Below are 13,577 nucleotides of genomic sequence, written 5' to 3' on the forward strand. Positions count from 1 at the left end.
AATATAATAAGAAGCAGCAACCAGCTTATTAGAATGATTTCTGAAAGATCATGTGACACTGAAGACTGGAGTAATGCTGCTGAAAATTCAGCTTTGCTATCACAGGAATATATTACACTTGAAAATATATTAAAATAAAGAAAACTGATATTTTAAATTGTAATAATAATAATAATTCACAATAGTACTGTATTTTTGTTAATATAAATTATTTGGTGAACATACAAGGCTTCTTTAAAAACATTCAAAAATCATACCGACCCAAACCAAAAGTTTTATATGTAATAATACATTTTATATACATGTAGAGAATGTCAAAATGACCTAAAACAAGAAACTACCATGATATTCATCATATTTAAAAGTGATATGTTAAATTAAATATATTGGTCTATTTTGATATGTTTAAAAACATTTTGTAAGAAGGGATTAAGATGCATTTTTCAAGGTGGACATTTTTTAATTACTTTTTTACTTGATGGTTACACAAATTAATAAATGTATCAGTCCTTAAATCTAAATAAAAAAATATGTATGAAAACAACATGATGGTTTTTAGATTTTAAAAGATGTATCCCTTTCTGCATCCTTGATTGTCCCTTGTTTGTCTTTCGCCCATGAATGTTTGTCTACTAAAATTAATAAAATCGAGTATATCAGTGCTTTTTTATCTCAAGCATTTCAATATTTTAACATTTCATATTTCTGTCATGTTAATCATATGAAGAGGAGAATAAACAATTATTCAAGATTTAGGAAATGGGCAAGACACAAGCAACATCAAATTAAAGATTAACATGCCATGTCAGAGATAAAGAAATGGCGAGGTGAATAAAAGATCGGTGAGTCTCAAGAACACACACACAAACAAACATACACACACATCTGACCTTCAATCAATGTAAATACTGCTTAATTGTCCCCTTGGGCTGCTGTGCTGGTGCGGTAATAATGGCTGTCTGTAATTATTCTATATTCAGGGCAGGCAAAAGGCAGAGCTCTCACAGGGCCTAACAACTCTAATACAAACACACTAAATGACTGAATTACTGTAATTTAGTAATTACAGTAAAACTGCAGCCGCACACATACAGATAGATGGGAATGGAAAGGTGAATAATAAAAGCAAGCCTCAAGCACTCAAAGCTACAAACCTACACACACATTCTCAGTGGGGTTGAGAGTAACAGTGTTCCTTTGTTTCTTGGTAGATAGGCTACTACATACGCTGCAAGTGAAATCATGTGTAACCCAGACCTACAACACTTAAATATATCCTGCTAATACAATAGATTATACCTATCATAAGTTTAACTATATCTGACAGAGATTCCTGTCTGTCTAATGAATGTCAACTAAACCACCTGTATTTATTTTATCTATAAATATGCCATGACTCAATGTTTTCAACGTTAGCAAGGTTTTTACAATTTGTTAAATTATAAATTAAAGGGATAGTTTCCAGCTTTTTCCAGCATATAACAAAAATATGGTCTGTTTCACACAAGAAGTCACCATTTTTGTCATTTGTGTGGATGTTTATTGTGTATCTATATGTACGTGTTTATTGTATATCTGAATTATATGTACATGCTTATCGTGTAATTTGTGTAGAGCTTTTTTGTGTACCTGTATTTTGTTCATGTCTAAGAACAGCCTCCGGAGCCCTTTGAGAGGCTGCAGGTGGTTCAGTTCACGGATGCGATTCTCTGCCAGGTGCAAATCTAGCAGAACTCCCTGTCCACTGAATGAGTTCTCACTCAAAGATTTAATTCGATTTCGATCCAGAACCAACTCGCGTAGTCTTCGCAAACCATCCAATCCATCCACCTGACTGATATCGTTCCCTTAGAGAAAGAGAGAAGATTCAGATATAGAGAATACACATACCCATACCGTTCCGAAGTTTGGGATCGGAAATATTAAGTCTGCATTTATATGATAAAAATATTAAATACAAAAAAAAAAACGGTTCTATTGTGAGATATCATCACAATTTAAAATAAGTGTTTTCTATTTTAACTTTACTATTGTAATTGTAATTCATTCAGTTTTCAGGGTGTTGTGTTTCCAGTTAGCTTAGTTTGTTTAATTAGTTCAGTCATCCTCGTTCTCCACCTGTTTGTCTCCATAGTTACTGATATTATTAGAGTATTCTGTTCAGGTGTGTTGTGTTCGCCCTTGTATATAAGCCCTCTGTTTCAGTTAGTTCTTTGTCTTGCATTGTTTTACGTCAGATTGTATGTGGTTATTTCTCTCTTTGAGTAATCCTCCTGTTTATTGTTTTGATTCTTATATTAAAATGATCCAAGAGTAACTCCTTTGTCATGAGCTTTCATTACAGCCACTCTCCGTAACAGCCATCTTTACTGTCTATATATATATCCAGGGCTTGACATTAACACCTGCCAACCCATCAAATGCGGGTGGATTTCAACAGTGGTGCGTAATGCAGTCACTCTTACTAGCTACTTTGGCGAGTTGAATTGTGTATATATATATATATATATATATATATATATATATATATATATATATATATATATATATATATATATATATATATATATATATATATATATATATATATATATATATATATAATTTTTTTTCAATTGTAGTCTTTTAAAAAGGCATCTGAAATAATAAACTAAGAGCAATGAAGTGTTGTCAAAAATGTTCCGGTACATATTAATACTGAAACGCTTCCAAAACTAATGTTCTGCAGAATAGATACACGATACCGGCTGCGCCTTCTCACTCTCTCATCTCTCCGACAGCGCGTTGACACACAAACCTGCCTCCCCTCACTCGTTTCATTTGCTCTGGATGAATATTATTGGTGTTACAGGGCTTGAATTTCGGCGGGAGCATAATTTTACTCATCATTTTCCCACAGATTTTGTGCTCACAACCAAAGCGCGCACCTTAAGCCATCTTGAGTTCGTTTTCACTGCTTATTGTGCTTAAACAGTCAAAAACACACAAAATAAATCAAAATGCTGTTCTTGGCAAGTGCCAGCCTAATATATCTGCTGCCAAATTATGAGATAATATTAAAATATCTATATATGGCAGTTTTTCCGCATGGTATCGATTTCAAAATTGTGGCCAGTAAAAAGGCTGAGTGGCTAGTAACTTTGGAAAACCACTAGCCACAGTGGCTGGTGTGCAAAAAGTTAATGTTAAGCCCTGTTTTGAACTTAGTGACTCTACAATACACATATTTCAGTACGATTGCAGACAGTGATGAATGAGAGGTTGTGCATACCTTGTAGGAACAGTGCTCTGAGGTTACTTAGTCGGCTGATCTGTAGATTGATCAGGTTGGATATGCCATTATGACCTAAATGCAAAACCTCCAAACTGGACATGAGAGGCTCCAGATTATCACCAGTTAATCCCTCCCTATAAATAAAGAGAAAGAAGAAAGGAGTGGGACATTTTGAAAGGAAGTGAGAAAATGCAATTGAGAGGCACATATAGTGTCGTCCAGAAAAGTACAGCACCTACACACTGCATTAATACTGTATGCAGTCAGGCCCATACACATGCCCCCTCGGATTTTTGAGCCAAATGGATTTTGAATGCAGCTTCCAAAAGACAAATATTCATATTTTTACATTTGATATGATCACATATTAGAACATTCATTCAGAGGTGAATGTCATTAGAACATTCTGTGTGGCATGGCATCAATTGATAAATTCAAATCTGCGTTCAGGCTTAGGCCAGGTGTAGGTATTTGCAAGTTGGAGTAATGGCTGTGACGAAAGGTAGTGGCGTGCCGAAAAGGTCTTTACAATTGGAAAGCTTCCTGTCAGGGTGTGGGGTAGGGTTAGGGGTTAGTTTCTGTTGTAGCAATTCACATTTTAGCACACCCCCACCTTTCGACTTGGCCATTGCTCAAACCGAAGGTACTCCTGTCTTGCTTTTGCTGGCGCTGAACCAGAGATGGATGCGCTCACTTGTCATGTATCACAACTATAGATCACAACTGTACAGTGTTTTCAACCATAATATGTTTATTTTATGTTTTCCTATATTTAAACAGTTATACAAGATATACAGTACTAGCAAAACAAATTATAGTTTGTTAAGTACACACTGATGTCTGCAAGCGGCAATAATTATATTTTCAAATATAATTGGACAATGTGTTTTATTGAATCATCACTGTGTATGTAATTATAAAGTTTACTTTCCTGTCTTTTGGGAGAAGTGAATGAATTTAGCTAAGCATTGTAAATCCGACAACCCACTGGTGCAACCTCAAAAAAGTGCATGGCGATTGCAGTATATAGAGTCTGTTAATAAATGTGACTGTCCTTCCCAAAACTTTGCAGCAAAAGAAGATGTGAGTTGTTCTCTGAGCTCATCAAGACCTTCACTGCTGTGCTGTATGATAATCTTTTATTATATGTCATTGTGACGCTCCCTAGTGGTTAGACAAGAAACTACAGTTTATTACCCCAATGGATTACGAAGGAGTGATGTTGTTGTGTATGTGTACCTGCTGGGCCTGCTGTTTTGCTGCCCATATCCACTGGAATTGACTTTATGATAGAGAATCTGCTTGTTGCTCATGTGACTCTGTACTTTTTGACGTGGCAGAATTGACTCAATGTGGTTATAGTTCAGATACAACACCTGCAAAGCCACATACACAAACATATCAACATGCATGTATATGTACATAGATGCACAGTGGCTGTTATAGTGTTATTATACTATTAGACCAAGACAGAGATAGTAATTAATCTTTGTCCTAAACACACACCTACCTTAATGTTGGGCAGGAAGATCAGACCGCTGAATGAGGTGAGGTTATTGTGTTCTAGATTAATACTGCATAAATTACAGAAGAAGTGAGCAGGAACGAGATCCACCATCCTAAAACACATTGAAAAGCAGAGAATATAAAGAGTGAACCACAACATCCAGTTTTGTTATGTTGGTGTTATTCTGACTGTAGTATTATAGTGAGAGTTGAAGTGAACCTGACTGAGCTGGACTGCAGGTTGAGCTCGGAGAGTTCCCTGTAGTTGGTATGGCCCAGCTTCTCGGCCACCATATCTGCATTGAGTCGCCCTTCAAACACGTCTTTAGCATTTTCCGATTCACACATTTCCTACACAGACAGACACATTTGCATTGGTAAAACTTACACTACCGCTCAAAAGTTTGGGGTCAATAACATTTTTTTTTTTTTTAATTCTGAAAGAAATGTATATTGTACTCAGCAAGAAAACCTTAAACTAATCAAAAGTGACAGTAAAGACATTTATAATGTTACATAATAAAGGCTGTTCTTTGGAACATTCTATTAAATCCTGAAAACAAAGTATCAACATTTCCACAAAAAATATTAAGCAGGACAACTGTTTTCAACATAGATAATAATTAGAAATGATATCTGAAAGATCATGTGACGCTGAAGACTGGAGTAATGATGCTGAAAATTCAGCTTTGCCATCACAAATTACATTGGGGAAAAAAATTGCAGTAATATTTCACAATCATACCGTTTTATTTTATTTTTGATCAATCAGATCAGATAGTTTACAGAAATCTAAAGAAATAGAAAGGAAAAGGTCACCCAAAATGTCATTCCTCATAACAGTCCCTGTCCCTTTTAACTTTCATTGTATGGAAAAGAGCAGTTCAGATACTCTGCAAAATATTCAATTTTTTGAAGCAAGAAAATCACACGAGTTAGGACCAAGATGAGATGGTGTAAGTAACTGATGAGAGAACGTCCATTTTAGCGTCCTTTAAGGCATTTTTAAGTGTACTTACTTATGACAACAAACACTTAACATCCAGAAGCATTAGATATATTTACCACAGCTACTCCATCCAGTGCTTTGAGTGATGGCAGATGGAAAACCATGTATATCCTGTAGTTCTCCAGTTTGTTAACTAGGGGATTCCCGTACAGATCCAGAATAATTAAACTAGACAGTGCCTGAAAGAAACAGACATTGCATCACCAGCACACTTTCACTCTATTCACTTCAACATTACAGCACATTACACTGTTCATGGATTCTCATCACCAGGTGCTTTAAACGATGCTTTGAAAAAATCGTTAATTGCACTTAATTATATTCAGATCTTTAAAATCTCCTGACCTTTAAGTGGTATATGTCTCGGGTGGTGCTGATGTCATTGTTGCCAGCATACAGCTCGAATAAGGACCGTGACCTTTGGAGTCCATGCAGAGAAGAGATGATGTTGTTCTCTACAGACAGGAAGTGAAGGTTGGGTAGCCGGTCTAACACATCTCCGTCTAAACACTGTAGGTGGTTGCTGTTAATACTCAGACGTGTCAGACGATGCATCGCACACAAACCTGCAAACAAACAAGAGCAGCTATGAACAGAAAAAAAGAGTGTGATGAACTAATTAAGGTTATATTACACAGCTTTGTCCCTGGTTTTATATTAAATCTGATACAGTAAAAGAAAAAAAGAGGGGAGGGGGGGAGCAGTACCTTCAAGTCTACTGATACTGTTGTTGTTAAGGGAAAGTTCCTCCAGTAGTAGGCAGTGTTCCATTCCCTCAATTCGGGTTAAATCATTATTGTCAAAAGAAGCCCAGCGTAGATTCACCAGCCGGTCTAGATTACTGAGCCGGGTCAACTGCTGACCATCAAGATTCAGCGCTGTGATCTGATCCCAAAGGGCAAAGCATAAAGTGACGGTTCATTCAAAAATAATGTCATCATTTACTCACCCTCATGTCATTTTGAACCCATATGAATTTCCTTCTTCTGTTGAAAAAAAAGGAAGACTGCAGAATGTCTAGACTAGAGTGCTTATTTTCACATAATGGAAATAAAATGGTAAGTGGAGCTATTTAGCACAAAAAACAACAAAAATAAAACAGTAGTATTGCATTAAACAAAGTCATACAGGTTTGGAATGACATGAGGGTGAGTAAACGTGACAGAAGTTTCAGTTTTGGTTGAATTAACCCTTTGAAATGTGTATATGTATGAGAGAGGATGAGAGAATCTGAGTTTATATGTCATACTTTGGTGGTCCAGCCCGACTCGAGCTCTTGCGAGAGTTTCCATGGAGACGGGCTGATCTGTGTGAGCAGGTGTGCTGTAGAGTGCAAACTCAGACTGCGGGGACGTTCACTGTCAATCCGAGAGTGGGTCAACAGAGATGCCTGAGCGCGCACACACACACACACACACACACACACACACACACACACACACACACACACACACACACACACACACACACACACACACACACAAATACACACACACCAGGGCCGTGCAGAGAGTTCGTCAGGGGCAGGGGCTCAAATGTAAAAAAGGGGCAATATGTAAATATATATATATATATATATATATATATATATATATATATATATATATATATATATATATATATATATATATATATATATACACACACACATATATAATATATATATATATATATATATGTATATGTGTATATATATATATATATATATATATATATATATATATATATATATATATATATATATATATATATATATATATATATATATATATATATATATATATATATATCCTTACGCTCATCAAGCCTGCATTTATTTAATCAAAAATACAGAAAAAACAGTAGCCTAATATTGTGAAATATTATTACATTGTGTTCTTTTTAACTTTTTATTAATCAAAGAATCTTTAAAAGAGTATCACAGTTTCCATCATTGACATTAAATCCTCATATTAGAATGATTTCTGAATGACCATGTGACACTGAAGAGTGGAGTAATGATGCTGAAAATACAGCTGTGATCACAGGAATAAATTATATTTTAAATTATTTTAAAATAGAAAACCATTATTTAATATATTTCGCAATATTGCTGTTTTTTATCAAATAAATGCAGGCTTGATAAACATAAGAGACTTATTTCATAATGCTGCATAATATTCAAAAATGGTAATATAATAAAGTCCTTTCATGTAACCATTTCGCCACACTTCACTTAATAGGCCTGTAGGTGCCGGTGGCACTTGGGTTTTGTTAACTTTGATAGTTTCATGAAATAGTAAATGATGTATCAATATAGGCTACATAAACACAAGTGAATTTAACACTACTTACCATTAATGCGACTTTTGCTGATGTGGTTTTGTGCAGGGATTTGTTTGTTGTCTGTTAAAATCCATTTTGTCAGTGATGCAATTTATAAAATGAGCCAAACCGCAGGAAATTGTTCCACAAACGTTAGTTCGTCTGTCCATGTAATTTTCAGCCGATTTATGAATAAGAACAGAAAATTACCGCTTCACATCGCCCAATGGAATTTGAACTTGCTTTGCCAGATCACGATTGGTTGGTGTATATACATGACAAACGGGCATTGGTGAATTGTGTAATACTTTAAAATAAATAGCTCATATATAGCTTTGTAATTAAATCAACACATTAGCTCTGATTATGGATGAAAAAAAAAATATTGGTTTACTTTTTTCCCGTGAGGCCACACACTCTCTGAAAGGACCATATTTGGCTCGAGAGCCGCTTCCGAACAGTGGAAAATCAGCTGTCAATCAAAACGCACGCAACCCATAGCAACGCGTTAAGGCAACGCCTCAACAGAAATTGTCCGACTTTTGAGCCGTTCGTTACTATTGTATGCATTGTCATGTTATAATAATCACATTTATTTAGTTTTATTGACCACAATATTATCATTGATATTTGTCTGAGAGGGGCACTTTTGATTCATTTTGAAAAAGGGCAGGGGCTCGAGCACCCAAAGCCCCCCCCTCTGCACGTGCCTGACACACACGTTCCAGGACAAATGTGAAAACAAATTTTAACATTAACATAATGTCCAAAACATACATACTTGGCTGATTTTAGATCGAGCAACCACTTGAACAGCAGCCGCCGCTACTTCCTCCATCACTAAAATATCATCCAAATGAGTGAGAGTCCTTAGCCGGCCGAGAACCACCATTCGCACAGTCTCATTCTGCAACACACAAGTAAAATGTGTTTATATTCACATTTAAATGTAAACATAAATTATACAAAAATAGTTTGCAGTCAGTCATTTTAATATATTTTAAAACGTAGTTTATTTCTGTGATGGCCTTTCTGAATTTTCAGCAGTCATTGCTCCAGTCTTCAGTGTCACATGATCCTTCAGAAATCTAAAATGCTGATTTGGTGCTCAAGAAACATTACAATCAGTGTTTAAAGCAGTTGTGCTGCTTAATATTTTCGTGGAAACTGTGATAATTTTTTTGAATAGAAAGCTCAAAAGATCAGCAGTTATCTGAAATAGAAATCTTTTGTAACATTATAAATGTCTTTACTGTTCCTTTTGATAAGTTTAATACAGCCTTGCTGAATAAAAGCATTTTAACGGCAGTGTATGTATTGTCTTGGTCAATCTTCATTTGATCTTGATGCTTCACATTTTCTACTGTCTAATATGAAGATCAATCATGTAAAGTGACTTGTACCCTGTGCCAAGGATTGTGCCGTGTGTCCAGTCGAAGCAGGGCCGGGGCATGGTTACGCAAAACGCTCATGTCATCCCTGACTCGGGTCAGCAGATTCCAGCGAAGATCCAGTTCTATAAGCCGACCAAGTCCACGCAAACCCTCCAGAGAGGATATATGGTTAAAACTAACATCCAGATACTCCAGATTTGGCTAAAGGATTGGGAGAGAGGCAGAGGGACAATGAAAGTTAAAAATCTCTTTGCTCTATATTCTATAAGAACAAAAATACAACAGGATTTAAAGGGATAGTTCACCCAAAAATGAAAATTACCCATGAAAACGAATACAATCGGAGTTAGATTAAAAAATGTCCTGGCTAATCCAAGCATTATAATGGCAGTAAATGGCAGCCCAAAATATGAAGCTCAAAAAAGTGCATCCATCCATTATAAAAGACCATTATAAAATATTGGGCTGCCATTATAATGCTTGGATTAGCCAGGATATTTTTTTATATAACTCAGATTGTATTGGTCTGAAAGAATAATGTCATATACACCTAGGATGGCTTGAGGGTGAGTAAATCATGGGGTATTTTTCATTTTTGGGTGAACTATCCCTTTAATATTATTTATTTAATTGGTTATATCATGGGAAAAAAATGTATGACAGGTGGTTAAAAATGGTGGCTTAAGGTGCGGTCACATTTACCATTGTATGGCAAATTTTTGCAGGAGAAATTCAGTCATTTCAATAGGAATCCAAGCTATAAGGAATTCTGCATGAGGGCGGAAGATTTGCTGCTTGGTTTGAAAGTGTGAGCTGTGCTTCAAACATTGCTACACAATGGACCTTACTTGTCCACACGTATTTCTGACATTTCACTCACCTCACCTTTTTAGTGATATCAACGAAAAAGTGATTTCAGAGGCAAAAGAGGAATGCTTTAGAGGTGAATGATAACCAAGAATGTGTATTAGGCCAGTAAACAAGGTCAGTTTAAACGTTTGCCATGTTGCCTTTAAAAGGTTAGTGATAATGTCATGTTTAGAAAAAGGTTATGAATTAATAGGATGATCTCATCACCATGTGTGAAATATCGTTCAGATGAGTGAACTCATTGAAGCTAAGGGTCAGATGCTTTAGAGCCGTGAGTCGAGAAATCTCAGGCAGTTTATTCAGACTGTTGCCATGAAGATTCAGCACCTGTGTGACAGGGAAAAAAAGTCAATAAAATTACTATACTGTCAGGATACACCATGTGTGTGTTAAGTACTGTAAATCTCACCGTGATCTGGCTGAGGATGTTTGCTCTGGCAACTGTCAGTATGGATTTCTCATCTAGGCTGAGCATTTTAGGGTGGAGCTTCAGGATGGGTTCCATATTTAATGCTTCCTCATCCAGGTCCAGCTCAGCACGGGACACAGATGAAGCATCAGCGGGGGATGTATGAGAACCAGACGGGGAGTCTAGAGAGGGCTGGGTTGTGTCCTGGGGAAAGACGCCATAAGATAAAGATGGTTTGATTAGTGAATAATGCATTCTGAAGGACATAATGGTGGATGTTGTGTTGCTACAGCACATATACCTGTGATATGTATTCAAAGTCCACAAGGTACTCTGGCATTACCATTTCATGGTCAAAAATGTACCACAGTCTCTGCTGCTGTCTACAGTCGCAGCTGTCTGGCAGGTTGGAGGGACAAAGCATGTCTGATGAACAAAAACATAAATTGTTGCTTTAATCACTGCTGCCCTGAAGACACTTTCCTCTGATGGGTACACTACACACACTCCAACTCACCTGTTAGTGCAGATTGCTTTTGCTGTTTAGAGCTGGTACTGAGATACACAGAGTTTGCTTTTGGGTAATGATCGCAATCTATAGGGAGACCCTCCTTTACTGCAGCACTGCGGCCCAGGAACACTTTAGAAATTATCAACTGACCTACAAACATACACACATCCACGAAAGCAAACACATTGAAATATCAGTGACATTGCTGAGTTATTCATTTCGTAAAAGTGTGGGGTCAGTAAGAATTTTTTTTTTTTTTGATAAATTATAAATTTTTCAGCAAGAACACATTAAATTGATCAGTTTATAATGTTGCAAAATATCTATTTTAAACAAATGCTGTTATTTCGTGGATTTCTATTCATCAAAGAATAAAAGAGTCAAGTATCATGGTTTCGACAAAAATATTAAGCAGCACAATTGTTTTCAACACTGATAATAGAAAATGTTTCTTGAGCAGCAAATCAGCAAATTCTGAAGGATTGTGTGACACTTAAGACTGGAGTAATGATGCTGAAAATTCAGCTTTGCCATCACAGGAATAATTTACATTTTTAAATATATTAAAATAGAAAACAATTATTTTAAATGGCAATATTTTACAATATTACTGTTTTACTGTATTTTTGATCAAATAAATGCAGACTTCTTTAGAGAACATTACAAATCTTACCAACCCCAAACTTTATATAAGTGCATATAATTGAATTATTACATTTAAATTCAATTAATTGTATAGTGTCATTTCTGTGCCACTAGAGTTTTCTGGATTGTGTTTAGGGGAAGATCTACCTGCTTGTCCAAATAAGGGATACAGTTATTATTTTTGTATTATTTTTTGGTGCCACTACAGTAGCGCAGAAATGACAGAAAGCGGAGAAAGAAATGTATTTAATTTAAAGGTTCTGAGAGAATCCAGACCATGTCTGAAGGGAAGAGGGTTTGCAGAGCTACTTCCCAATGTTGAACAACTCTTCCTCTGCATAAATGCCATTCTCAGTCGATCAGACACACTCACACTGTTAGAGAGGGGGACGGCTCTCTCTCTGCCTAACGCCTGAAGGCAAGACACATCCATGTTCAAGGTGATGGGTGCATTTAAAAATAATACAAACAACAGAAACTCATAACCACTCTTCATTGAGCTTTAATGGGTTTTGTACCTTATATGCATCAGCAGTTTTAAAACCATTTTCTGGGATTTGTAGTATCTCATCACTTTCAGAGGAATGTTCTGGATCGGGCACGTAGAACAGATACTCCATGCAGCATTTATAGTTCCTGTCACTCACACACACACACACACACACACACACACACACATATGCAAATGATAACTCTGCAGATACAGATAATGGTAACACTTTATTTTACGGTGATGTAGTTACACATTACTACATGTACTTATATATAGTAATAACAGTAAATTATGCATAATTACAAGTAACTTACCCTAAACCAAACCCTAACCTAACCATAACTCTATAGTAAGTACAAGTAGTTAATTCATATTACTCAGTACTTATTTGAGTAAGAACAATGTAACTATGTCACCTTAAAATAAAGGGTTACACTTTATTTTAAGGTGACATTATTACAGTGTAATTATATATTTAAGTACTGAGTAATATTAATTAACTACATGTACTTACTATAGGGTTAGGGTAGTGAAGGGTCAAGGGTCAAGCCAAACATCACTTGTCTCTTCATCAGACACATATCCTTCAAGAATGATTTTATGTTCCGTATTAAAATAAGAATTAATGATAATCAAGTTATAACCATTTCCTACATTTGATAAATCAGTTCTCTATATTCAAGGAGCGAAGTAAAGTGACCCCTGGGGTCATCTATGTCACAGCTATGGGACTCTTTTGGGGACTTAGAGAAATGTACCTCTCTGATATACTTTTCTTTCTTTATAGAATAGAATAAAGTCACTTCTGTGCTAACTGTAGTATCAGCATGTTTTGGAGAAGTGCTTTGTTGATAGTTAGTTAAGATGTTCCGACCTTGAGGGGAACTGCTATTCTCTGGAGCATTGTGTGTGTGTCTCATGATTCTGTGCAGATCCAGTATTGGAGATGGTCCTTTCGGCAGACGATTCTAGACTTGGAGGCGTCTTTTCTATGACCTCCGAGGTCACTAGGGACTAATCTGGGCCTGGGCGACATCAAGTCTACGCATTTTTAGTGATATATGCTCCTATCTGTCTACGTGTGGAAAGTTGCTTACATTGCATGTTGTTAGAACCAATCAGAATCATTCCACATGGCAGTAATGACGTGTCTAGACCTTGA

At 36.1% G+C, this 13,577-nt stretch overlaps 1 protein-coding gene across 6 annotated transcripts in view; it reads right to left on the minus strand.

Moving 5' to 3' along the window:
* Positions 1-13,577, minus strand: part of lrrc9 (leucine rich repeat containing 9) — a 28,992-nt gene that overhangs the window by 1,858 nt on the left and 13,557 nt on the right. For 3 of the 6 annotated variants that reach the window (XM_079843356.1, XM_079843357.1, XM_079843358.1), the window contains 17 exons: positions 12,441-12,558; positions 12,199-12,334; positions 11,284-11,427; positions 11,068-11,192; positions 10,767-10,970; positions 10,565-10,684; positions 9,497-9,688; positions 8,875-9,000; positions 7,039-7,179; positions 6,497-6,674; positions 6,135-6,355; positions 5,846-5,968; positions 5,001-5,131; positions 4,785-4,893; positions 4,514-4,650; positions 3,272-3,408; positions 1,630-1,847 (listed from right to left, as the gene is read on the minus strand). In XM_079843356.1, coding sequence (XP_079699482.1) covers positions 1,630-1,847; positions 3,272-3,408; positions 4,514-4,650; positions 4,785-4,893; positions 5,001-5,131; positions 5,846-5,968; positions 6,135-6,355; positions 6,497-6,674; positions 7,039-7,179; positions 8,875-9,000; positions 9,497-9,688; positions 10,565-10,684; positions 10,767-10,970; positions 11,068-11,192; positions 11,284-11,427; positions 12,199-12,334; positions 12,441-12,558 — 2,560 coding nt within the window. Of the gene's footprint in view, positions 1-772; positions 971-1,629; positions 1,848-3,271; positions 3,409-3,887; positions 3,985-4,513; positions 4,651-4,784; positions 4,894-5,000; positions 5,132-5,845; positions 5,969-6,134; positions 6,356-6,496; positions 6,675-7,038; positions 7,180-8,874; positions 9,001-9,496; positions 9,689-10,564; positions 10,685-10,766; positions 10,971-11,067; positions 11,193-11,283; positions 11,428-12,198; positions 12,335-12,440; positions 12,559-13,577 lie in introns of those variants that run through there. The other 3 variants (XR_013818476.1, XR_013818477.1, XM_079843359.1) reach the window with 3 other exon arrangements.

Source organism: Gobio gobio, assembly GCF_949357685.1.
Source record: "Gobio gobio genome assembly, chromosome: 18".
Lineage (NCBI taxonomy): Eukaryota > Metazoa > Chordata > Actinopteri > Cypriniformes > Gobionidae > Gobio > Gobio gobio.